Raw genomic sequence first — 27,642 nt, 5'->3', positions numbered from 1 at the left:
TTGTTGCGAGGTTTTGACCTCTATATGAGACGTTTTTCAAGGACTGCATTCATTTTTAAAACAAACCATAACCTTTATTTCATAAATAAAGGTTTAAAAAGCTTTACGTAGATTATCAAATAATGATAATCTAAAATATCCTGTTTACACACGACCATTACATAATGGTTTACAATACAAATATGTTACATCGAAATCAGTTTCTTGAATGCAGTTTTTACACAATATCATACAAACATGGACTCCAAATCTTGTCCTTATTTTAGTATGCAACAGCGGAAGCTCTTAGTATTCACCTGAGAATAAACATGCTTTAAACGTCAACAAAAATGTTGGTGAGTTATATGTTTAACCTATATATATCAAATCGTAACAATAGACCACAAGATTTCATATTTCAATACACATCCCATACATAGAGATAAAAATTATTCATATGGTGAACACCTGGTAACCGACATTAACAAGATGCATATATAAGAATATCCCCATCATTCCGGGACACCCTTCGAATATGATATAAATTTCGAAGTACTAAAGCATCCGGTACTTTGGACGGGGTTTGTTAGGCCCAATAGATCTATCTTTAGGATTCGCATCAATTAGGGTGTCTGTTCCCTAATTCTTAGATTACCAGACTTAATAAAAAGGGGCATATTCGATTTCAATAATTCAACCATAGAATGTAGTTTCACGTACTTGTGTCTATTTTGTAAATCATTTATAAAACCTGCATGTATTCTCATCCCAAAAATATTAGATTTTAAAAGTGGGACTATAACTCACTTTCACAGATTTTTACTTCGTCGGGAAGTAAGACTTGGCCAATGGTTGATTCACGAACCTATAACAATATACATATATATCAAAGTATGTTCAAAATATATTTACAACACTTTTAATATATTTTGATGTTTTAAGTTTATTAAGTCAGCTGTCCTCGTTAGTAACCTACAACTAGTTGTCCACAGTTAGATGTACAGAAATAAATCGATAAATATTATCTTGAATCAATCCACGACCCAGTGTATACGTATCTCAGTATTGATCACAACTCAAACTATATATATTTTGGAATCAACCTCAACCCTGTATAGCTAACTCCAACATTCACATATAGAGTGTCTATGGTTGTTCCGAAATATATATAGATGTGTCGACATGATAGGTCGAAACATTGTATACGTGTCTATGGTATCTCAAGATTACATAATATACAATACAAGTTGATTAAGTTATGGTTGGAATAGATTTGTTACCAATTTTTACGTAGCTAAAATGAGAAAAATTATCCAATCTTGTTTTACCCATAACTTCTTCATTTTAAATCCGTTTTGAGTGAATCAAATTGCTATGGTTTCATATTGAACTCTATTTTATGAATCTAAACATAAAAAGTATAGGTTTATAGTCGGAAAAATAAGTTACAAGTCATTTTTGTAAAGGTAGTCATTTCAGTCGAAAGAACGACGTCTAGATGACCATTTTAGAAAACATACTTCCACTTTGAGTTTAACCATAATTTTTGGATATAGTTTTATGTTCATAATAAAAATCATTTTTTCAGAATAACAACTTTTAAATCAAAGTTTATCATAGTTTTTTAATTAACTAACCCAAAACAGCCCGCGGTGTTACTATGACGGCGTAAATCCGGTTTTACGGTGTTTTTCGTGTTTCCAGGTTTTAAATCATTAAGTTAACATATCATATAGATATAGAACATGTGTTTAGTTGATTTTAAAAGTCAAGTTAGAAGGATTAACTTTTATTTGCGAACAAGTTTAGAATTAACTAAACTATGTTCTAGTGATTACAAGTTTAAACCTTCGAATAAGATAGCTTTATATGTATGAATCGAATGATGTTATGAACATCATTACTACCTCAAGTTCCTTGGATAAACCTACTGGAATTGAGAAAAATAGATCTAGCTTCAAAGGATCCTTGGATGGCTTGAAAGTTCTTGAAGCAGAATCATGACACGAAAACAATTTCAAGTAAGATTTTCACTCGAAATAAGATTGTTATAGTTATAAAAATTGAATTAAAGTTTGAATATGATTATTACCTTGTATTAGAAAGATAACCTACTGTAAGTAACAAAGGTTTCTTGATCTTGGATGATTACTTGGAATGGATTTAGAAAACTTGGAAGTAAACTTGCAATCTTGGAAGTATTCTTGATTTTATGAAACTAGAACTTTTGGAATTTATGAAGAACACTTAGAACTTGAAGATAGAACTTGAGAGAGATCAATTAGATGAAGAAAATTGAAGAATGAAAGTGTTTGTAGGTGTTTTTAGTCGTTGGTGTATGGATTAGATATAAAGGATATGTAATTTTATTTTCATGTAAATAAGTCATGAATGATTACTCATATTTTTGTAATTTTATGAGATATTTCATGCTAGTTGCCAAATGATGGTTCCCACATGTGTTAGGTGACTCACATGGGCTGCTAAGAGCTGATCATTGGAGTGTATATACCAATAGTACATACATCTAAAAGCTGTGTATTGTACGAGTACGAATACGGGTGCATACGAGTAGAATTGTTGATGAAACTAAACGAGGATGTAATTGTAAGCATTTTTGTTAAGTAGAAGTATTTTGATAAGTGTCTTGAAGTCTTTCAAAAGTGTATGAATACATATTAAAACACTACATGTATATACATTTTAACTGAGTCGTTAAGTCATCGTTAGTCGTTACATGTAAACGTTGTTTTGAAACCTTTAGGTTAACGATCTTGTTGAATGTTGTTAACCCATTGTTTATTATAACAAATGAGATGTTAAATTGTTATATTATCATGATATTATGATATATAATATATCTTAGTATGATATATATACAGTTAAATGTCGTTACAACGATAATCGTTACATATATGTCTCGTTTCGAAATCATTAAGTTAGTAGTCTTATTTTTACATATGTATTTCATTGTTAATACACTTAATAATATATTTAATTATCATTTAACATAATTAACCAAGTGTATCAATATCTTAATATGATTCATATGTACCTAGTAAGACGTTGTTATAACGATAATCGTTATATATATCGTTTTCGAGTTTCTTAAATTAATAGTCTCATTTTTATGTATATAACTCATTGTTAAAATACCTAATGAGATACATACTTATAATAAAATCATGTTAACTATATATATAACCATATATATGTCATCGTATAGTTTTTACAAGTTTTAACGTTCGTGAATCACCGGTCAACTTGGGTGGTCAATTGTCTATATGAAACATATTTCAATTAATCAAGTCTTAACAAGTTTGATTGCTTAACATGTTGGAAACACTTAATCATGTAAATAACAATTTCATTTAATATACATATAAACATGGAAAAGTTCGGGTCACTACAGTACCTACCCGTTAAATAAATTTCGTCCCGAAATTTTAAGCAGTTGGAGGTGTTGACGTATCTTCTGGAAATAAATGCGGGTATTTCTTCTTCATCTGATCTTCACGCTCCCAGGTGAACTCGGGTCCTCTACGAGCATTCCATCGAACCTTAACAATCGGTATCTTGTTTTTTTTTAAGTCTCTTAGCCTCACGATCCATTATTTCGACGGGTTCTTCAATGAATTGAAGTTTTTCGTTGATTTGGATTTCATCTAATGGAATAGTGAGATCTTCTTTAGCAAAACATTTCTTCAAATTCGAGACGTGGAAAGTGTTACGTACAGCCGCGAGTTGTTGAGGTAATTCAAGTCGGTAAGCTACTGGTCCGACACGATCAATAATCTTGAATGGTCCAATATACCTTGAATTTAATTTCCCTCGTTTACCAAATCGAGCAACGCCTTTCAAAGGTGCAACTTTAAGCATGACCATCTCTCCAATTTCAAATTCTATATCTTTTCTTTTAATGTCAGCGTAGCTCTTTTGTCGACTTTGGGCGGTTTTCAACCGTTGTTGAATTTGGATGATCTTCTCGGTAGTTTCTTGTATTATCTCTGGACCCGTAATCTGTCTATCCCCCACTTCACTCCAACAAATTGGAGACCTGCACTTTCTACCATAAAGTGCTTCAAAAGGCGCCATCTCAATGCTTGAATGGTAGCTGTTGTTGTAGGAAAATTCTGCTAACGGTAGATGTCGATCCCAACTGTTTCCGAAATCAATAACACAAGCTCGTAGCATGTCTTCAAGCGTTTGTATCGTCCTTTCGCTCTGCCCATCAGTTTGTGGATGATAGGCAGTACTCATGTCTAGACGAGTTCCCAATGCTTGCTGTAATGTCTGCCAGAATCTTGAAATAAATCTGCCATCCCTATCAGAGATAATAGAGATTGGTATTCCATGTCTGGAGACGACTTCCTTCAAATACAGTCGTGCTAACTTCTCCATCTTGTCATCTTCTCTTATTGGCAGGAAGTGTGCTGACTTGGTGAGACGATCAACTATTACCAAAATAGTATCATAACCACTTGCAGTCCTTGGCAATTTAGTAATGAAATCCATGGTAATGTTTTCCCATTTCCATTCCGGGATTTCAGGTTGTTGTAGTAGACCTGATGGTTTCTGATGTTCAGCTTTGACCTTAGAACACGTCAAACATTCTCCTACATATTTAGCAATATCGGTTTTCATACCTGGCCACCAAAAATGTTTCTTAAGATCCTTGTACATCTTCCCCGTTCCAGGATGTATTGAGTATCTGGTTTTATGAGCTTCTCTAAGTACCATTTCTCTCATATCTCCAAATTTTGGTACCCAAATTCTTTCAGCCCTATACCGGGTTCCGTCTTCCCGAATATTAAGATGCTTCTCCGATCCTTTGGGTATTTCATCCTTTAAATTTCCCTCTTTTAAAACTCCTTGTTGCGCCTCCTTTATTTGAGTAGTAAGGTTAGTGTGAATCATTATATTCATAGATTTTACTCGAATGGGTTCTCTGTCCTTTCTGTTCAAGGCGTCGGCTACCACATTTGCCTTCTCCGGGTGGTAACGAATCTCAAAGTCGTAATCATTCAACAATTCAATCCACCTACGCTGCCTCATATTCAGTTGTTTCTGATTAAATATGTGTTGAAGACTTTTGTGGTCGGTATATATAATACTTTTGACCCCATATAAGTAGTGCCTCCAAGTCTTTAATGCAAAAACAACCGCGCCTAATTCCAAATCACGCGTCGTATAATTTTGCTCGTGAATCTTCAATTGTCTAGACGCATAAGCAATCACCTTCGTCCGTTGCATTAATACACAACCGAGACCTTGCTTTGATGCGTCACAATAAATCACAAAATCATCATTCCCTTCAGACAATGACAATATAGGTGCCGTAGTTAGCTTTTTCTTCAATAATTGAAACGCCTTTTCTTGTTCATCCTTCCATTCAAATTTCTTCCCTTTATGCGTTAATGCAGTCAAGGGTTTTGCTATTTTGGAGAAATCTTGGATGAATCTTCTGTAGTAACCAGCCAATCCTAAAAATTGACGTATATGCTTCGGAGTTTTTGGGGTTTCCCACTTTTCAACGGTTTCGATCTTTGCCGGGTCCACCTGGATACCTTCTTTGTTCACTATGTGACCAAGGAATTGAACTTCTTCCAATCAAAATGCACACTTTAAAAACTTAGCGTACAGTTTTTCTTTCCTCAATACTTCTAGCACTTTTCTCAAATGTTCTTCGTGCTCTTGATCATTCTTTGAGTAAATAAGTATGTCATCGATGAAAACAATGACAAACTTGTCAAGATATGGCCCACACACTCGGTTCATAAGGTCCATGAACACAGCTGGTGCGTTAGTCAATCCAAACAGCATAACCATAAACTCGTAATGACCATAACGCGTCCTAAAAGCAGTTTTTGGAATATCATCCTCCTTTACTCGCATTTGATGATATCCAGAAAGTAAATCGATCTTCGAATAAACCGACGAGCCTTGTAATTGATCAAATAAGTCGTCAATTCTCGGCAGTGGATAACGGTTTTTGATGGTAAGTTTGTTCAACTCTCTGTAGTCAATACACAACCTAAATGTACCATCCTTCTTCTTGACAAACAAAACAGGAGCTCCCCATGGTGATGTGCTTGGTCGAATGAAACCACGTTCTAATAGTTCTTGCAGTTGGCTTTGCAGTTCTTTCATCTCGCTGGGTGCGAGTCCATAAGGAGCACGAGCTATTGGTGCAGCTCCTGGTACAAGATCTATTTGAAATTCAACAGATCGATGTGGAGGTAGTCCCGGTAATTCTTTCGGAAATACATCGGGAAATTCTTTTGCGACGGGAACATCATTGATGCTCTTTTCTTCAGTTTGTACTTTCTCGACGTGTGATAGAACAGCATAGCAACCTTTTCTTATTAGTTTTTGTGCCTTCAGGTTACTAATAAGATTTAACTTTGCGTTGCTCTATTCTCCGTACACCATTAAGGGTTTTCCTTTTTCTCGTATAATGCGAATTGCATTTTTGTAACAAACGATCTCTGCTTTCACTTCTCTCAACCAGTCCATACAGATTATCACATCAAAACTCCCTAACTCTACTGGTATCAAATCAATCTTAAATATTTTGCTACCCTGTTTAATTTCTCGATTCCGGCATATATTATCTACTGAAATTAATTTACCGTTTGCTAATTCGAGTAAAAATTTACTATCCAACGGCGTCAATGGACAACTTAATTTAGCACAAAAATCTCTACTCATATAGCTTCTATCCACACCCGAATCAAATAAAACGTAAGCAGATTTATTGTCAATAAGAAACGTACCAGTAACAAGCTCCGGGTCTTCCTGTGCCTCTGCCGCATTAATATTGAAAACTCTTCCGCGGCCTTGTCCATTCGTGTTCTCCTGGTTCGGGCAATTTCTAATAATGTGGCCCGGTTTTCCACATTTATAACAAACTACATTGGCATAACTTGCTCCGACACTACTTGCTCCGCCATTACTCGTTCCGACACCATTTGTTCCTTTCGTTCTGTTAACCCCTGGTCCGTAGACCTCACACTTCGCCGCGCTATGACCATTTCTTTTACACTTGTTGCAAAATTTGGTGCAGAACCCCGAGTGATACTTTTCACACCTTTGGCATAGCTGCTTCTGATTGTTGTTGTTGTTGTGGTTGTTATTGTTGTTGGGATGATTGTTGTAGTTGCTGTTGTTGTTGCTGTTGTTGTTGTTGTTGTTGTTGGACCGTTTGTTGTAGTTGCGATTGATGTTGCGATTGTTGGGATAATTTTTGCGATTATTATTGTAATTGCTGTTGTTGTTGTATTGGTGATTCTTATCACCGTTTTCCTCCCACTTTCTTTTGACTTGCTTCACATTGGCCTCTTCAGCCGTCTGTTCTTTAATTCTTTCCTCAATCTGGTTCACTAGTTTGTGAGCCATTCTACATGCCTGTTGTATGGAGGCGGGCTCGTGTGAACTTATATCTTCTTGGATTCTTTCCGGTAATCCTTTCACAAACGCGTCGATCATCTCTTCCTCATCTTCGAATGCTCCCGGACACAATAGGCACAATTCTGTGAATTGTCTTTTGTACGTGGTAATATCAAATCCTTGGGTTTGTAACCCTCTAAGTTCTGTCTTGAGCTTATTGACCTCGGTTCTGGGACGGTACTTCTCGTTCATCAAGTGCTTGAATGCTGACCACGGTAGTGCGTACGCATCATCTTGTCCCACTTGCTCTAGATAGGTATTCCACCATGTTAACGCAGAACCTGTGAAGGTATGCGTAGCGTACTTCACTTTGTCCTCTTCAGTACACTTACTTATGGCAAATATCGATTCGACCTTCTCGGTCCACCGTTTCAATCCGATCGGTCCTTCGGTTCCATCAAATTCCAAAGGTTTGCAGGCAGTGAATTCTTTATAGGTACATCCTACACGATTTCCTTTACTGCTAGATCCAAGGTTATTGTTGGTATGTAGCGCAGCCTGTACTGCGGCTATGTTTGAAGCTAGAAAAGTACGGAATTCCTCTTCATTCATATTCACGGTGTGTCGAGTAGTCGGTACCATTTCCTTCAAAATAGTCAAATGGAACAAGTTAATCATACATAATATTAAGAGTAGTTAATAGTATTTCGTAGCATAATATGAACTCATTTATAAAAGCTTTTTCTTCATATTAGCGTTTTATAAGTTTAAATTCGGGTAGTACCTACCCGTTAAGTTCATACTTAGTAGCTAATATACAATTCAACTACTACAATTCTATATGAAAAACTGATTATAATAATATTTCGCGTTCAAACTTTTATACAATATTTTACAAACTTACAATACCGCTTATTTTACATAAAGCATGAAATATAGCACACAATAACTTTGATACAAGATAGTTGTGAAGATAATTCTAGCTAGTACACAAGTCGTTCAGCAAAGGCAATAAAGACACGTAATTCATACGTCCAGAAACAAGTCATACATTCTGATTTTACTAGGACTACTTCCCATCCTTGGTCTTGTGGAACATAACCGTTATGGCCGTTGATAAGACAGCGTGTTGTAACATCGTCAAAGGGACGAGGGTTACGTAATGTCCAACAGTCCCGTAACAATCTAAAAACCTCATTTCTTACCCCAATTACCGACTCCGTTACTTGTGGGAACGTTTTGTTTAATAGTTGTAGCCCGATGTTCTTGTTCTCACTTTGGTGAGAAGCGAACATTACTAACCCGTAAGCATAGCATGCTTCTTTATGTTACATGTTAGCCGCTTTTTCTAAATCATGAAGTCCTATATTCGGATACATTGAGTCAAAATAATTTCTTAACCCGTTGCGTAAAATAGCATTTGGGTTCCCCGCAATATATGCGTCAAAGTAAACACATCGTAACTTATGGGTTTCCCAATGTGATATCCCCCATCTTTCAAACGAAAGTCTCTTATAAACCAAGACATTCACTCGCAGGCTCCGTAACTAAACACAATAAAATACATTAAAAAGCGAACCCCGCCACGAAGCGAGAGTTCGAAAACTAGTTTAGACTAAAATGGTTAAATTGTTTTGTCACATCATTTATAATATAATCTTCTCATCTTCTGTATTCTATATAATATATAATAATATGATAATTTAAACGTCGGAGTATATGAAAACAAATATGTTTTATCTTATAATAACAAATTATTGTAAATATATATCTTCAAAAAAGAAATTGAAAAAAATTAACCACTTTTGGTTTTAAAAAAAGGAAGATAATTAGTCACATATGTATATACAAAATCACACATCTATAGACTACAGCAACAAAACCCAATACCACATATGTGGTGTATGAGAGATGTGAGATGTAAACAATTCTTCCCCTATCCGAGAATAAACACAAGTCATTTCTCCACCCAGAGTGAAAACACTCTTGAAAGTAGAGAAAGTCATCCCTCTCTCTATTCGACGGATAGAGAGATTGCTTTCAAGTGGACCTCCGGCCAATAAGTAGGAAAAAAATTAAAAAAATAAAAGTAAAAACTGAGACGCCATGAAAATGGTAGAATCAAATTTTCATGGGTTTTAAATCATGCCTGAAATTTAATTTGGGCTCTAAGAGTCAGTCAAGTCGCCAATAAATCGACGCTTGCTGTCGACTCAATAACTAGAGCCGTACACACATCTATAGACTATACCTATTAATTAAATTTTACATTATAAAACGAATTTAATACTTCAATACGTAATAAATTGTTACTTCACACTTGCAGTAACAAAATGGTTGATTCTTTCTACTTACTTTTATGACCAAAATACCACGAAAAGTTTTTAACCACTGGAGTTGCTTCTGGAAATAACGGTGATAAGGTGTAATTAAGCTAAAAGAGATTCAAAATTTGGATCCTCACATGTTATATGGTTGTGAGTTTAATAAATACAAACCACATACATATGTTTGAATCATATGGTTTCAAAACTAAAGTTCCCCGTAACATTCACCTAAACTATAGATAGAAGGCAAAATCAAAATTTCCTACAGTACATTGCAACTAACTTTGTTTTTCACTTGCAGAATTTAAGGTGGTCCCGGGAAAATATCTTGAAAAAAGAGGGCCAAATCACCATTAATAGCATCGAAAGATACCATCTTCTCCACAACATTCTGCCAATCGATTCATATATATAGTTATAGTTTATATGGAAATACGAATTACAAATAATCACCAATTGAATCAAATGGAACATATAACCTTACTGAATACAGCACCTTATAGTGGTCATCTTGAGCTATTATCATTTCATTACAAACTCGGTCGATATTAATGCCTTTGATGGTATGATCCAATACTGATGCAGATCTCCTAATAACTTCTTGAGGAACACCTACAATATAATACTGACAGCCTATAATATATTATAAAAATAAATTAATAAATTAAGAATGGGCAGGTTTTGCTGGTATTAACAAGTCATAGTACACTAGCAGTTTTGGTTTTCTTTTAGACATGATTCATTTTAAGTTTCTTCAGGTGCTAAACATGTATATGCAAAGTATCTTAATCTTAATAGTAGAAACTAATAAAATGATGAGCAGAATTTATATTTTGATATGACATGACATGGTTGAACATACCGGCAAGAAGGGCACAGTAATGTCCTGCAAAAGAGAATTAAAGTGGCATTAACAAAAACTTTCTTCTAAGTTCTAACTCAGATTTAATAGCTAATACCAACTCACCATAGCTGAGAAGTGCATGTCCAGGAACCAGCCTGACATATACAACATGACAGATGATATTAGAAGTGGTGCAAAATAACTTCAATAAGGACTTGGAATATGAGTATTAGTTAAAGCCTTGTTGATTTACCTATTTAGAAATACAATTTCATCAATGTTTTCACTGTTGTCGTCGGGTCTTAGTATGCTCATTGTGTAGTATTTGACTTTATCAGACTGATATTCATCAACAATTTTGATTAGTAACTCATAGTACATGGATATGACTAGAAAAGCTTTCATTCTTTAAAGTTGTTACCTGAGATAAATCGCTATTAACAAATATCTGGGTCAAGTGAGTGCAAATTAGAACCTGCAGCGTATGTTTACGAGTTTGACAGTTAGTCAACAAACCAGGTTTAACCTCGAAAGTTGTGGATACTTCATAATAAGCACCTATGACCTATCTATATCTAAATCTTATCTTATTTATCAACATTAGAAGATTTTTAATTATTTACACTAATTGAAGTATAAATGTATGGACTTTGACAGCCTGCAGGGGGATAGAGGGAATTAGCAGGTGATGGGTTATTGAGAGTTGAGATCAGTTTTACTTTTTCTGAAAGGAATTTTTACAAAAGGCAATGAATCCCACATCGGATGACTGAAATATACAAAGGTGAAGGGAGTGGCTATAAAAGCAGAGGCCCAAGAAAGGAGTAAGCATACCTTTCTCGGCCTTTTGGCTAAGATCAAGTGTAGTATCCTGTTCTTATCAGTTTAATATCTGATATGTGGGCCATTGGCCTACTCGATATTAATTTTATTTTTTATGGGGAAAGGCCCATCACAATAGCTTGCTATTGGGGTCTTTGAGTGTCTCCTTGGTCTTGTACTACTACCTTGACTGGCGCACCCCTCCAATTTTTAGTCAAAATTTTGCTTGTTCAGCTTATTTCAACTTTTATTAAAAAGCTTATTTAAATTTATATAGAAATTTAAAAGGTCAATTGTCTGCTCAGAAAAAAGCTTACAAGCTTTTGAAAATGGCAACTTTTAAAAGCTGTTTCAAATATACATCAAGTTTACTGAACTTTCAAATGGCAATTGTCTGCTCAGAAGTTTTTCAAAAAGGCAAATGTTAAGTTGTTGTTTCAAATATACATCAAGTTTACTTTTTAAGGAACTTTCAAAGGGTAATTGTCTGCTCAGAAAGCTTACAAGTTTTTCAAAAAGGCAACATTTTAAGCTGTTTCAAATATACATCAAGTTTGCTTTTTAATGATTTTCAGCCAGGGTAAGAGAAACAAACCTTTGGAGGAGTATACATTGAGATAAAATGTTCAATTGTTCCACCAAGGAGTCCAACACCATCTATATATTTATATAAGGAGGGAAGAGTGAAATGCTTAGCATATCATAAAAAAGGAGAATACATATATATAACTAGTGACATCTTTATATTTTTAAACAAACCTTCAGTTAGAGTCCCCTTGCCAAATTCATCCAGCAAACATAATGATCGTGAAGTAGCATGCCTTGAAATATTTTAATATCATTATGAATTTCAATAAATTAACTAAGAATTCACTTAGTTACACCAATAAATACCTTAGCATCATTCCAACTTGGTGCAGATCAATCATAAATGTAGATTGTTCAGCTGTCATAAGCTTGCTTCCCATAGCGCAGAAAATCCTGTACTTGCATTAATCATTGACAAATACCCCGAGTATACATTAGTAAAGCAATTCAAGATCATTATGATTGTATATTAGAAGGGGGTTAAAGCTAACCTATCAGTTAAACCCACTATCGCAGCATCTGCGGGTACAAAACTTCCAATGTGGGCAAGAAAAACAATCAATGCTACCTGCAATTAAAGTTAAATGGCATTGAATCTGGGGCTTTTGTTCACGAGGCTTTGTTGGACTCTATATGCAAGTTTATGACGAGAACATTCTGAGACCGTACAGAAAATAGGAACCACCTGCTTTATGTAAATGCTTTTTCCGGAATAATTAGGCCCTGTGATGATATGAATACTCCCTGAGAAACGTAATTCAGAGAACCAACAAATGAATAAACACGATGTTTGTGAATTCTTAGAAGCTAAGTAAACAAAGAAACATTCAATAAAAATGACGCGCCATATACCATGATCAATAATCTTGGTATCATTTGGAATAAATGTGTCAACTGTCATTTCCTGCAAAACATGTCTGATAACAGATTGCACTGAATGTTATTGCCTAAATATTGACTTGGGCAGTCCAGTATGAGAGGAGTGATTTTTGGGAAGAAAAAAAGATACTCTGAGTTTTCTGACCTTCCATTCCTAATATCAAGCACAGGTTCAGCACTCAATGTGGGTCTTACATAATTATTTTGACGAGCGACCAGTGCCAATGACAAAAGGCTATCGAGCAATGAGCAACATTAGTCAATAAATACTAAAAAACAGTTTACAAAAGGTCGAGAAGCTAAGGATCAGCTAGCTAAAAATGTATCTGACCAGTCAAGTTCAGCTGCAAAATTGACCCCCTTGAGTAGATGCATTGAGAACTCAAGAATATGCGACACTAAGTCCCTTGTAATGGCTCTCTCCATATCTTTGAAAGGATATGAGTAAATACAAGAAAGAAACAAAAAATTGATTAATACAATGCATATATCAACTTAAATCCTGAGAGTTGAATTTTTTATGCCCAGGCGAATGAAAATCTCTTAGTATGTGTTAAGAAAACTGAATGGTTCCCCAGCCTGTTACGATTTCATTAGCAGCTGAAAGAGAGTTTATTATTAAGATCACATACCCAGAATTTTATGATAGATGTCTCCTAAAAGACTGTCCAATTCTCGTGTTTTTGCATTGCGGTAGTAGAACTTTCTAACGTCACTGTCTTCATCAGAGAACTGGAAAACGAAACTCGGGCTTAATGAGTTGGAGTTGATTAAATGCATCTAAATATATGGTAATGTTATATTAAGATTAACAAGTAACCATCTTACTGCAAATTCGTAGTCTTCAAGGTTGTCTAGGACTCCTTCCTCTAGCCTTTCTTCAAATATGCACATCAGGTATCCTATTCGGAAACACAAACATAAGTAAAGCATATGAAGATACACTCTCAATTTCAGCACTAAAGAAACAACAGTTTAGTTACACATCCTTCAACATATGATTCTTTTAAATTGGAGAGTGGCAACAATGTTTATTTACTTACATTGTTACGACAAAAAAGTAGCTCCTAAACTGCAAGAGATTTTAGGGAGAAACTAAGAGTTGTGGTATCATCAATGTTTTTTTACTTATGTTGTTACACTATTCGTACATCTATTTTATATTTACTTGGTTATAGTTATTTTCTATATATACTATTTATTCGTATATCTATACTAGAGTCATAGATCCTTCATAGTTCAGTTTCAAGCTGTGTAGGAAAACCAGAAGAGCAAGTAACTAAAGGATGGTTCTATGTGGCCTATATGGAGCCAGTAATGGCCAGTAATGGGAGCCTAGCCTGGACAAACATCGTCTTTAGAAGAAAGAGGTTGGGAAACCAAGAGACATCAAATAGATATACCATCTTTACATTATATAGTTATAGTATGCTGATTACATATATTTGCAAAATTTAAGACTAAGAATTGGAGGGGTGCGCCAGCCAAGGTAGTAGTGCAACACCAAGGCGACGCTCAAAGACCCCAATAGCAAGCTATTGTGATGGGCCTTTCCCCATAAAAAATAAGATTAATATCGAGTGGGCCGATGACCCACATATCAGATATTAAACTGATAAGAACAGATACTACACTTGATCTTAGCCAAAAGGCCGAGAAAGGTATGCTCATTCCTTGGTTGGGATGCTGCTTTTATAGCCACTCCCTTCACCCTTGTATTTTTCACTCACCCGATGTGGGATTGTGAGCTACCCTTTTAATATCAGTTTTCACCAATAATTCTACACTAGACTAAAACTTCAGACCCTTTTCTAATTGTACCTGATTGAGTAAATTTTATTTCAAACTTAATTAAAGAGCACAGTAGTACTTAAGTTTAGATAGAATATATATAAACATATGGGTAAGATCTTATATTAGTGCTTCAAGACTGGCATCATATCCAATATGTCAGACATGTATGATGATAGCAAAAGTTTAAGATGATTAACTTCAGCCCAGTTGAACTACATACATTTAGGCGTTAGACAGTATTTGCAAAGAAGAAAGACAAACCTATTTGATTAATATAAACAACTTGTGGGAGCAATTGATCTCTAGACATGTAAGGAAGACGTGCGAGTTCTAACGATGATACCTGTCCAAGGAATGGTGTAATGATTACTAAAACATATATAAACACAAATTTACTTCCAATAACGATGCCATTACAACATTTGTACAGTTAGAACTGAACCTCCTCCAAAAATTCTGGCAATTCTTCATATATTTGCCTCAGTTCATCCAACTGCATTTGATATAAAGGAAAGGTTTGTCAAGAAAAAGGAAAATGCACTTGTAAGGTAAATATGCAGAAATAGAGAGACATATAATGTGTGATTGAGATTATTCAATCATAAGGTCCTAACCTCTTCACAAAAACCATCTTTTACAGATGTCTCGTAACCTTTGTCTTTACTTCTATTTACATCAATAACACCAATTATCTACAAAAGAAAAAACAAATAAAAAAAAATAGTGAAAGTTTAATTTAATATCATCTAAAATTTAAGATAGCACCTAGAGGAGGAAATAACATGATTTATACAGCAGTGAAAAGAGGTATCGATTTAGACTCAACTTTGTGCCCTCTTTGCTTGATAGATATCGAGACGGCAGATCATTTTCTCACACAATGTACAAAGGTCTTGGAGATTTGGAATATGGTGCTGAAATGGTGGAATCTTCCATCTACTTCATCCCTCACCGTTGACCAAGTCTTCGACGACTGTTCGTTAGGTTCAAATGCTACTTTGACGGGTAAAATTATTTGGCAAAGTTTGAAATGGGTAACTTGTTATGTTCTATGGAAGGAAAGGAATGATTCGGTTTTTAAAAATCAACCCTGGATTCCGCAAAAAATTCTAACAAGCATCCAAACTTCTAGCTTCGCGTGGATCTCAAAACGGCTAAAGAATTCTTCGTTGGTTTGGCATCAATGGTTGATAAACCCTGGCTTCTTCGTTTCTTCAACAAATAATAGGCTAGGGATCGGTTAATTACTTTGTTTTGTTTATATTCGAGTTTCAAGTCTTATTTCACTGTATCAAACTGTTCTCTCTGTTTGCTTAGTTGCAAATGTTGGTTAGGTCGCGACTTTGTAATATCTGTGTTTGGTTTCTATATAATGCTTGCTTTGCAAAAAAATACAGCAGTGAAATTTTAATTGAAGAAGCATGAACATATTGTGAAATGAATAATCAGCAAAGTGAAATAAAAGCTAACCAACCAGTTCATATACATAAGCCAGATCCATTGAAATGCAAGAAGCCGCCTATTAAAAAGTCACAATCCAATTACGTAATTGCCTTCCAGCTACAACAATAATATATAAGAAAACAAATGAAAACAAAACTGCATCATTACCATTTTTTCGAGAGTAATTCATTACCTTCTCAATAATATTTACACCAAAGTAGTTAGCATGCTCCTGAAGATTTTCAGAAACTCCTAGGTCAAACATCTTGTTGATATGCAGAAGTGCAGCAAGGCTCTACATGATATAAGAAACATAAGTTAAAACAAGTTGATGACAAGGTCCTTATATGTATATAACTACTACAGATGTGTAGAGGTTTTATGTATTGTCAACATACGGAGTAATTCTTATCTGAAGACAGGGTTAGCATGCAACAGCGAAATGTATATTTAAAAATTATGCATGCTTTCAGATAGATATAAGGATGTCATGAAATGAAGAACAAAGATTACCTTCAAAAAGGAAGTCCAATCACCACAGGAACATACAGAACTGGGGGAGTTGAATTTCTACCATGCAAAAAACTTAAATAATGAGTGAGAACATTACAAATAAAATATATACTAAAAAATTAACTATTCTGGAGTTGTAACATATAAATAGACTTGATGAGACCAACTATAGTGGACCACAATGGAAAAATAGTAGAGCTTCTTATGGGCTGCAGTAATAATACCATGCAAAACTGGAAATATTGGATCACCCATTCATATAAAGATATTTCAATGCTTTAGAATTTAGAATTTACAACAAACCACCTCCATATCCAATAAAAAGTTAATATGTCATCTAAAATAAATAAATATAAGACATAAGATAGTATTGTACCTTCAGTATGTGGGGAACATCCTTAACAGATTTCAACGTATTACGTAAAGCAGTCAACAATTCTTCAGATGCAACGAAGAATGATATCTGAATCTATCAAAGAACACAAACATTTTTGCAGATACGGAGTAAAGCACACAACGACGAATGCAAGTTTTAAAAAGGATACAAAATCCAGACGACTATTCAAATTGTCGATGTCTAGTATGGGCCTGAGAAACCATGTCCTATTACAGAGAAAACAAACCATCAGTATGAACCTGTAGGCTGCAGGAAAAGTTTCAATCACTGAATATTTCTACACTTACAGAACATAAAAAAGCAAATCCTTGTTTACCTGAGAAGACGTTTGCCCATAGGTGTCACACACTAAAAACATAGAACATCGATTAGATACTGATTTCAAAATCAAAGAAGATAAAAAAGAAGAGAGCAATCTCCACACCTTATTCATCATTCCAAAGACAGAAAACCTGCATGTAATCGAATATTACCATCACAGTCATATTTATAAAGATTCAATTGGAACTAAATCATTGATCTCTCAACTATAGTTACTTTTGATATGTACACAAACAGAAAGAACAATTGATTACCCTTCTTTTGCTCTACCAATACCCATGTGACTTGGATGTTTGTCTGTTTGGAATATCTGCAACGCCTCATGAGCTGCGGAGTCAACTTTAAGAAATTTGTTCCTGCATTTCAAAAAAAGAGGACTTATAGGCAACCAGTGGTGGATGGTAATATGAATACCAAAAGTATGATTACATACAGTGAGATTTGCATGACAGAATTGATTGCAATTGACACACTCCCACACTCATTTTGTTCAATGGTATCCACGACTCTTTCGTTCTCCAATATGGCAAGAAGTCCTCCACTAGCACGAACTTGAACTTCACTCTCTATGTCCATCATAGAGCTTAGCTATAGTTAAAAAAAAACAATAGAATATTGACTTAGACTAAAGTACAACTTTATTATAAATAAAGTTATATGACAATTATAGCACGATTATCTATAACAAGACCAGATTGTTCAACAATACTAGATCCAATAGTGTGGTGGTAGAAGAGTGACGGGAAAGAAAAGAGTATAGCAACAATAAGTAACATAACTCGAAAGCAAGGCGCACATGGAGGATATTTATACAGTGTCCAGTCTTATTTTAGTCAGCTAACAGAAGATTTTATAAAAGACCAAACCAAACAAAGTAACCAAAGAGGAAGAAGAGATAGTATTTGCTGAAATTTGTTAATTAAACGGATTAACAATGTGAGTGTCTTAAAAGTAATTGGCATAAACACTGTCAGACAAACATTAAACTAGGGAGGAGTGATAACTTGGGGAAAAAAAAATCATGAAATAACTTACAAAGCAGACTCTTTCTTTGATGTTTAACCCATCATCCATTCCTGTTACTCGAAGATATATTAATCTGTCTTATGAGACCAACAGATAAAACAGCAAGTTCGAAACGTTAAAAATAGAGAACTTTATAAACCGAGAGGCAATATGTATACGGAAACATATCATATCATATGAAAGATAAAAAGATACAAAAATAATAGAAGCATATTCATAATAATTCATCACTATAAACTTCTGGTGCTACCATCGGCCAAAAAATAGATAAGTTTCTGAATGCTTTTGTCTCTGTTATTTTAGAACAGTCAACCATTCTTGTTAAAATCATAGCTTACTACAAATTCATCATATCAACATGAACAAAAAAGGTATCACATAAATAGTGGGTTAAGTTTGTACATGACAGATCACAACAGTGTTCACTATATACGAATAATATGGCAAAAGAGGTATTTGATGAAACCCATAAACTTCTATTTAGTTCAGACTTCCAAATTTGCTGAAAGGCAAAAAGAATTACTAGCCGGAAACTTGAGAAATATGTTCATTATTACTCAGTGTTACAACCAACGACCTTCAAAAGCAGTCACCATTGAATTGCATAACTGAAAATCATTTTAGAGTTACTACACCTGTGCCACGCTTGTTCATAACTAAATATTGAACTCTTCATCTGCTTTACAGAAGGCACCTCGCTTTCACCATCTGTATCACTAGCAAGAGTAAGTACACAATCCACAATCCACAAGCTCAGGGTGCATAAAGAACGCAAAAAAAAACCCTACCATTTTGTTGTAAAGCAGTCAAGAGAAATTCATCACTCTTGGTACTTGTGTATATGATCAATGGCTTAACCTGATACTTCACTGGGACAAGACAAAGTAAGAAAAAAGAGTTGTTAAGCTGCAGTAAGCTGTCCAATGACCCACACTGAAAAGCTGATGATATGAAATAGAAGTAATCAAATATCATAAGGAAGAGGAGAGGAAATGCAACTAAAATCTTATTGACGAGTTAACGAAATTCCCTTCACCTTGTAAAAAATATTGTATGTAAGAGGGAAAGCAAAAGTATCTTTTACCCATATCAATCAAGGGAAACTCTCCAGTTCCGTCTTCCCATAGTTCCAGCACATGAAGTTCACGAGTAAGAGTATCATAATAGGAAACTCCAATTCTAATTACAAAATTTTAGTAATGTGTCAACTCTATTACACATATCTTCATATCATATTGAAAGGGAAGACTTAGTCTGCAGGATATTGTAAATATAAGATTATTATGTACATTATTCCTGGTAAACAAATAAAATATGATAATGATTATCAGTATATTAGTGTGGATAACGTCAATATCAGTTTGGCGGCATACACAAAATACTGATGTTTGTTTACGAAAGAAGCTTAACCTATGACCCTGCATGAGGCATGCCATGTACACCTGCATAGACAAACCATATTAAATTATTAACGCCAAACAAGTTTAGGGAAACATTACACAATGAAATTTTATATTAATATAAGCAAAAATAATATTCGCGGATAAACTTAAGACAAATTAGCCTGTGCTTCCAAATACTTTCCATTTCTGTTCCTTCGTGACAATGAAGAAAGGAATAGTTTCTCAAAGTAAAACAGTTTTTAGAGGAAAAAGCCTGGATTACAAGATATCATTTTGGTTCTAGAAAAGTTAATTAGCTAATTTCTCTTATTTCATTAATTATCGCGATACTAGTTATAGCTATAGTAGTGATGATGTCCACGTGGCATTGCATTACTGAACGAAAACTGAACTTTGCTGTCAATTACTTTTTCTATGTTACTGAGTTGCTGAAATATTGATTCCTTTACTAAACTATTAACATTAATTGCTAAAGTAAGTTCCAATTAGCTAGATAGATACGGACTTGCAACAATTCTTCAAATCATATATATCAATTATCAAATAAAGTTACAAAACGCGATCGATAAATCAAACATTAATTAGTAGCGTTAACGCCTAATAAATCGAAGTAATTACTGCTAATACATGATATTATGAAAGGATTGAGATATCACGAGGACGATGACCGAAGAAAACGTGAACAGGTAAAAATTAGGTTACAGAATATGAAAATGCACGCAAGCAATTAACTGATCCGATAAATAATAGTATGTGATATGGTGATATACAAGTAACAGAGAATGTATTAATGGCGTTGATTAACGCACCTGAGGCACAGCTTCTGTTTCGTCTACCTCCTCCTCCTCCATAGCACAATTCGAGCGTGTGTGTTTTCGCGCGAAAGTGAATCGGTGTATTTATGTAGAGTTTTTTACTGAGTACAAGCGTACAACAGTTATTATACTACTAATTACTCGTAATACCGATTAATAATGAAAATTTGGAATGGAATTGGGATTCGTTTAAGTAAATATCGGTTCAGTCTCTTTATATTAGAGATAGACAAAATTTCCAAAATGATCCCTGTAGTTTCGATCAGAATACACTCATGGTCCCTATTCTTTTATACGTAATGGATGATCCTGTGGTTTGCACTTGATGATCCCTGCCACTAACGTCCATTAACTTTTTCCGTTAACTTTTGGCATGTGCAAGGCACATGAGAGTAAGAATGTATTTTCCTTTCTGTCTTCACCATCTTCATTCATCCCAAAATTATAAACCCTATAATCAATTCAAATCTAATATAAACTAAATATAAATTCAAATCAAAATCTTAAAATAAATAAACACGTTCTCAATATATACCAGTATATAAATGCTCCATATATAAACCATGAACAAGAGTAAATGTTGTGTACCTATCATAACACCCTTCGAAACTTTACGTTCTCATCATCATCATCGTAAATAGGAAAGTGTTAGATGTAAATAAAAACTTTGTAGAAGACCAGGATTACGCATTTAATTTGTTTGTTTAATTATTTTATATATTTATTAAATTAATTAGCCGATTTATTTATTTATATATTTTTTTCGACATTTATTATATATATTTTTGATTTTTGATATATAATGAAATGTATACTCTAGTCCTTGTACATTTTTAATGTATTAATTCGTTTCATTTTAATGATGATGATCCGAGGTTTATTATTGCCGGTAACTAAATTACCCAAGTCTCGTTGGTCTCACACAACTTAGTCGCGGTTTCGTTAACCGGATGAGATTAAATTTACTTTGGATAGCCTAGGACTTAATCCTAAGTTTAAGTTTTAGTTAACCACTAAAATAAGACGCAGGAAGGCAGTAGATCACGAAGCGGTGGCATTGGATACTACGCACCGAACCTTGGATGGATAAAAGTTAAAGGTAGGGGACTGTTATGTTAATCAATAAAACCCGTGAGGATTACTTTATTATTGATCGGCTATTTATAAAGCACAAATGCAAACCCCTACACCCACAAACGGGCCGGGCCTAACCTATACACTCTAACACTCCCACGCAGTCCGAACGGCGAAATCGTGAAAGTTCGGACTGGATCAAAACAATAAACATTAAATAAAGTAATAAAAGATACTTCTTTTTCCATTTGTTGCATCGAATAGACTGATTTTGCTGATATCGTTGCGTCTTGCTTGACTGCGTTTCCTTTTCCGTAACGTTTTTTTATACGTCGTGATGTTTGCTTTGCCTAAGGATTGCGTAGGACTTGGGCAAGGAACTCTGTCGACATAAACTCTTCATCAACTCAAACTTTTTTGACTATATTCTCTTTTTTCGGGGTTTGAAACCTAGTCAAGCTAGGCGGCTCATCCCCACGCCGATTGGCTTATTTATTTATAATCTTTTTATAGCTAGGAAAGCAAGATGAAAAACATTCATGAAATAATAAAAAGGCTGGGACTTTGCTGTACGCATATCCAAGAGAGGAGAAAAAAATAAAAGTAATAGGCTAATAATAATAAGAAATATTGAAAACAAAAGAAGAAAATATATGTTGGTCGGTTGTGAACATGTAGATCTGGGAACATTCAAGCGACATCAACTTGTTATTCGACGGCCGTATAATTTTTTTGGTAGAGGTTTTAGAAAGGAAAAAAAATAGAAGATAAAGGATAGAAAGATTTGACGGGGTGGTATAGAGACAACGGCCGATTAGGCCTCAGGATCAGACCTAAACTCTGATTACCATGTTAATCAATAAAACCCGTGAGGATTACTTTATTATTGATCGGCTATTTATAAAGCACAAATGCAAACCCCTACACCCACAAACGGGCCGGGCCTAACCTATACACTCCAACATGTTACTAGCCTAACCGCTCAACCAAACAATCATGGAAAGGGACAAGGTCAATTTTCCTTTGCAGAAAACCAATTCGGGAAAGTCAACTAGTCACCTCAAAATGTATGGGGAACTAGCAACATCAAAGGAAGAGAACACTCTCCTACAAATAAGAGAAACGATTTAGAAACTTGGCATGCATAAAACTTCATGTCATTCTCATACACTCTCAAATACCTTTCGGTGGCGTAAAGCAATCTATGTATCTGCTACCTTCGGGGAACCGTCAGCGAAAGGCCAAACATCTCACATTTACCCACATTTTATACCTTGGTGACTTGGGTATAAGCTTACTTATCTCTTTGATAAGCCTCGCTGAAAATTGGACAAACATATAAGTTTTGGATTCGTGGTTCTTTTATCCCTATAAATACATCTCATGTAACCCATAAATTGTATGCACAAAAATACTTTCTAGTTTGGTCCGTGGATTAAAGCAATCATCTTTGATTACATATAACAACGTTAATAAATGTTGTGAAAAGCGACACTGAATTATAGCAAACCGCTAGTAATAATTGAAATAACGACAATAATAGGACACCGAGATTTAACGTGGAAAAACCCAATAGGGTAAAAACCACGGGCAAGGAAAGAAACGTTTCACTAATATGAATAATAGGAATTACACTTCTCTCTAATTACAAGGATAAGTACCAAGTTTTATATCTCTTGTAATTAGGAAATTTATTACTTACTAATTCTCTATTAGACTACTAGAACACAAGAAGGAAGAATGTGTTGGGATGCATTTTGAAGCTTGTATCACCCTGTATTTATAGCAAAATGGAATGGCATCATGGTAAATATTTTGTAGACAACTTGGTTGGTGAGATATGAAGATTCACAAAAGCCTTCAAATATTTCGGCTAGATTGTAAAACATGGTAGGTGTAACATCCTCAAGTAGGCCTAGATGTAAGATTACTAGAATGCCCTTAGGTTAGTGTAGTGTTATTATATGCTTTTATTTTTATTTAATGTTTGGTATTATTTAATGATGAGGTTAGGACCAGTTTGTGATAAGGGTCACAGAACAGGTTTGTTTATTTAATTTGGACTTCGTTTGGGTTGCCAAATGATGTACGAAAGATATCAGATAACTGATAAATACCCTTGTGCCACACAGTGTGGGATTTTAACCCACTTTTGATGCCTTATGCAGTGCATTTCTTGCACTTTCCAGACCCTTCCCAAATATTACCCCGTACCTAAATTCTTCCCCTTTGAAACCCTAATTGCTAAAACTAGTTCTTGAGCTCAAATTGTTCTTGGAATCGTGTTCTTTGTTGTCTACTGATTCTAACAAGGTAAGAAACATGTGTTTTTGTGTTCAATTCGTGGTTAAATTCATAGTTTTGTGTAAGTTTTGTAAAAAGCTTGATTTTGTGTCAAAACCCATGAATTTGATGTTGTTATAGTCCAAACTTTGTGGGTTTATAGTCTATAACATGTAGTGATTGAGTTGTGGTAAGTTTTGGTGTCGAAAATGAGCTCTAGATCGAGTTTTGGCGATTTTAGCTTGAAGTCCGTAACTTGTGTTCAGCTTCTGAAGAAGATGAACACAGTCGGCCGACTGTCGGTCGACAGTCGACCGACCGAGGGTGAACCGACCGATTGACGAAGACAACCGACCGACTGAGATCTACATTCGGCCGATTGATGTAATACCAAGTGAGTCGACCGACTGAGAAGGTCAGTCGACCGATTGTGTAGACAGTCGACCGACTGTCAGTGTCAGTTGACCGACTAAGTGTCCAGGGCAGAATATTTTACCAAAGTGTTGAGTTTTAGCCGTTATGCTGCCCGTTTGTATTTTGATGATTTTGATGTAAATGTGCATAAGTGTTAAGGAGAAAAATTTTAGCGGACAGTTTTTCTGACAAAAATTTTTATATTGTGTTATTTGGTGTTAACGGACAGAAACTAACTTGTGTATATGTTTTCTCAGGAGAAAAAGAGAAAGAGAAGGTTCAGTGATTAGATAGCTGAATACCTTCTCGTTTGCTGGTATTTGGTGAGTGGGACTAATTGGAGTATATAGTATATAGAAGCATGTTATATTATGATTGCCATGCTTGTTAGATATACTTATTGTTGTGGTTAGTTGGTACATTGTGATGACTGCATGTTGGTTGATGCTTGTCTGCTGGAGCCCAGTGCGTCCCTATTGTGTGGTGGCCTCGGTAGGAGAGATCAACCTGCGGGTTGGGTTCCTCATGTGGTGGCCTAGACAGCCGTGGTGTATATATATGTGAATGACGCGTCCGTCGCGTGTGGATTATGTATATACATACGGTGGTGGAGGAACTTCTGGTAAGCCCCAGTCCGATCAGCTGGTGGTTAATGGTTTGGCCGAGCCGCCAGAGTCTCTGTAGATGGCACTTGGGTGATGTTTGTGTGTTAGACTATTGTGACATGATTAGTATAACACTTATGTATGCTATGGCCTGTAGTTAGTCGTACTCACTTAGCTTCGTGCTAATTCCCCTCCATCTCCTCCCTGCAGGTTGTTAGCTTTTGTAGATAGTGCTTTTGGGAGAAGACGGGCATGATGATGTTATGTCTGACAGGGTTAACTCTGATGTGGTCTTTTAGAATATGAACCGTGTACCTTTGAAAACAGAATGTATTTACGTCTCTTCCTATTAATATGTAAATTGTTTTAATGACACGTGACATCGGTTTGTACAAATGTTGATATCGTAATTAATTAATATTATGCTTCCGCCACGTATTTTAAAAAAAAAATAGCGGTGTCACAAGTTGGTATCAGAGCTGAGTTTGGCAGCATGTGCATTGTGATCTACATGTCATGTTCCCAAACTTAGAAGAGTCATGTCAAACATAACATGCTGGGGATGGGTTAAGTGAGTATTAGGACAGGTTATGTGTTAGTTGTTAGTACTAACAGAGTTTATACTAAGTTTTGATGTGAGTGTTGTGGTAGTGCAGTAATGGCAGATAACGAAGCTAACGCTACTGGCCCCACTGTCCCTGGAACTGGTACTTTTAGAGCCCCTGACGAAGATGGACATGTGTCTTCAGAAGAAGAAACTTCTCAAGAAGTAATAGAACTTCAAAGTCGGTTACTAGAAGCTCAGAAGAAAATTAAGGAATTAGAACAAGAACGGGCGCAATGGAACCCAAATACCACTGCGTTGAACACAACCTTTCCTCCTAATTTTTATAATCAAGCCGGTGGCAGTTCTCAGTCACAATTTCCACAAAATACCTATCAAAACTATCAAATGCCATTTCCGTTTAACCAGACTTTTCCTAATCAAATGATGTACCCATTTCAAGTCCCTGAGACAAGAAGGAAGTGTACCTATAAACAGTTTATGGACTGCAAACCTCCTGAGTACAGTGGTCACACAAACCCTACAGCGACGCTCAATTGGTTAAGAGAAGTAGAACGAGCATTAGAAGCATGTTTTTGTGAGCCTGAATCTATGGTACTGTTTGCTAGTAGGCTTCTCAAAGGTGAAGCAATGGAGTGGTGGGATTCTATTACTGTATATTTACCCAAAGAACAGATCAGTCAGATAACTTGGGAACAGTTCGCTGCTAAGGTTCGGGAGCAGTATTGTTCTGAGTATGAGATGGAAAGATTGAAAACTGAGTTTCTGAGTATGAAGATGACAGAAAGTATGACGATTGATGAAGTTTTCAGAGATTTTACATCGAAGTTAAGGTTTGTTCAACAGTGGGTACCAACTGAGAAAGATAAGATTCAGCATTTTATGCGGGTGATTAGGCCAGAATATAGGACAGTTGCAAGATTTGCAACCTCATTGGCACAGGCTCATGAGATGGCTAAAGTTACAGAAGGTGATATAATGGCAGCGAAAAGAGAAAGTTCAAAAGGTGGACCTTTTGGGGGTAAATCAGAAGGTCAATCAGGTGGACAGTCGACTCAGCAGTCGAGTAAGCAATCTGGCTTTCGTGGTAAGAAGTCAGGTGGGATTAAACAGAGAAGTAAGTCTGGTATGAGTGGATCGGGTTCTAGTCAGTCTGGTTGGTGTAATGTTTGTAAGTCGACTCATGCCGGTCCATGTTCTCCAATGACCCGAAGATGCTTGAGATGTGGAGTACTAGGTCACGAAACAACAACTTGTTCCTTTAAGTCCGATGTGTGTTGGACTTGTCATCAGGTAGGTCATAGATCAGCGAATTGTCCATTCGCGTCGAGAGCCGGTTCTGGGGCAGGGTCAGGGGCGAGGTCAGCAACTTCTGGGGGATCTTCTGCTTCTACCGCCGGGCAGAAGAGAAAGAATCCTTCAACAGCAGAGGCAAGGGCGTTTCAGATGACGGTAGACACTGCAACCACTACCGATGACGTCATTACCGGTATGTTCTTGGTTAATTCCTTGCCAGCTCGTGTGTTATTTGATTCAGGAGCGAATCGATCTTTTATGTCCTTAGGCTTCTGTGATAAGTTGAAGTTGCCTGTTAGAATGTTAGATGCGCCTTTGGGAATAGAAGTAGCTGATGGTAAAAAGGTTCCATGCACATCATCTGTGTCTGGAATTACCATCGAAATTGACGGCCATTCCTTTCCTTTAACCTGTTTGTTGATGCCTATACCTAGCTTTGATGTAGTCATAGGTATGAATTGGTTAAGAGCTAATAGGGCTAATATTAAGTGTTATAAGAAGATGATTTCTTTCCGTTTGGCCGACGGATCTCGAGTGATAGCTAGGGGAGAGCGCAGTGGATTTAACTTCCCTATGGTTTCCCTAATGAAAGCTCAGAAGGCAATAACGAAAGGGTGTGATTCATTCTTAGCCTACGTGATTGATGTTAAGAAAGAGAAGAAGCAGGTGACCGATATTCCCGTTGTGTCAGAATTTCCAGAAGTATTTCCAGATGATTTACCAGGATTACCTCCAGTACGTGAAGTAGAGTATAAAATTGATTTGGTTCCAGGTGCTACGCCAGTGGCAAAAGCTCCTTACAGATTAGCTCCGTCAGAAATCCGAGAAATGATGTCTCAGATTCAGGAACTGTTAGATAAGGGGT

General features: G+C 35.7%; 1 protein-coding gene and 2 non-coding genes across 3 annotated transcripts; 1 reads left to right on the top strand and 2 right to left on the bottom strand.

The window, feature by feature from the left end:
- Positions 1–9,796: 9,796 nt before the first annotated feature.
- On the bottom strand, positions 9,797–20,692 carry LOC139891203 (DNA mismatch repair protein MSH5-like). Its single transcript, XM_071874156.1, has 34 exons — positions 20,535–20,692; positions 19,733–19,764; positions 19,407–19,501; positions 19,111–19,191; positions 18,958–19,030; positions 18,332–18,395; positions 17,730–17,884; positions 17,551–17,652; positions 17,400–17,427; positions 17,292–17,323; positions 17,124–17,181; positions 16,955–17,041; positions 16,579–16,635; positions 16,259–16,360; positions 16,097–16,141; positions 15,237–15,314; positions 15,065–15,115; positions 14,884–14,965; positions 13,657–13,730; positions 13,461–13,560; positions 13,160–13,256; positions 12,974–13,063; positions 12,802–12,866; positions 12,635–12,693; positions 12,441–12,517; positions 12,256–12,342; positions 12,121–12,182; positions 11,957–12,018; positions 10,961–11,014; positions 10,793–10,878; positions 10,663–10,694; positions 10,558–10,581; positions 10,192–10,307; positions 9,797–10,086 (listed from the first exon to the last, which is right to left on the bottom strand). The coding sequence occupies exons 1-34, from the start codon at positions 20,574–20,576 to the stop codon at positions 10,000–10,002; spliced, it is 2,436 nt and encodes an 811-aa protein (XP_071730257.1). The 5' UTR covers positions 20,577–20,692; the 3' UTR covers positions 9,797–9,999.
- Positions 11,370–11,565, top strand: LOC139895454 (U2 spliceosomal RNA). Its single transcript, XR_011775901.1, has one exon. It is a non-coding gene; the product is annotated as a U2 spliceosomal RNA (small nuclear RNA).
- On the bottom strand, positions 14,299–14,493 carry LOC139895439 (U2 spliceosomal RNA). Its single transcript, XR_011775887.1, has one exon. It is a non-coding gene; the product is annotated as a U2 spliceosomal RNA (small nuclear RNA).
- Positions 20,693–27,642: the final 6,950 nt, after the last annotated feature.

This window comes from Rutidosis leptorrhynchoides, chromosome 2 (assembly GCF_046630445.1).
Source record: "Rutidosis leptorrhynchoides isolate AG116_Rl617_1_P2 chromosome 2, CSIRO_AGI_Rlap_v1, whole genome shotgun sequence".
In the NCBI taxonomy this organism is placed as follows: Eukaryota; Viridiplantae; Streptophyta; class Magnoliopsida; order Asterales; family Asteraceae; genus Rutidosis; species Rutidosis leptorrhynchoides.
The sequence above is the reverse complement of the archived record's forward strand: the minus strand, read 5'-3'. Positions and strand labels throughout refer to the sequence as shown.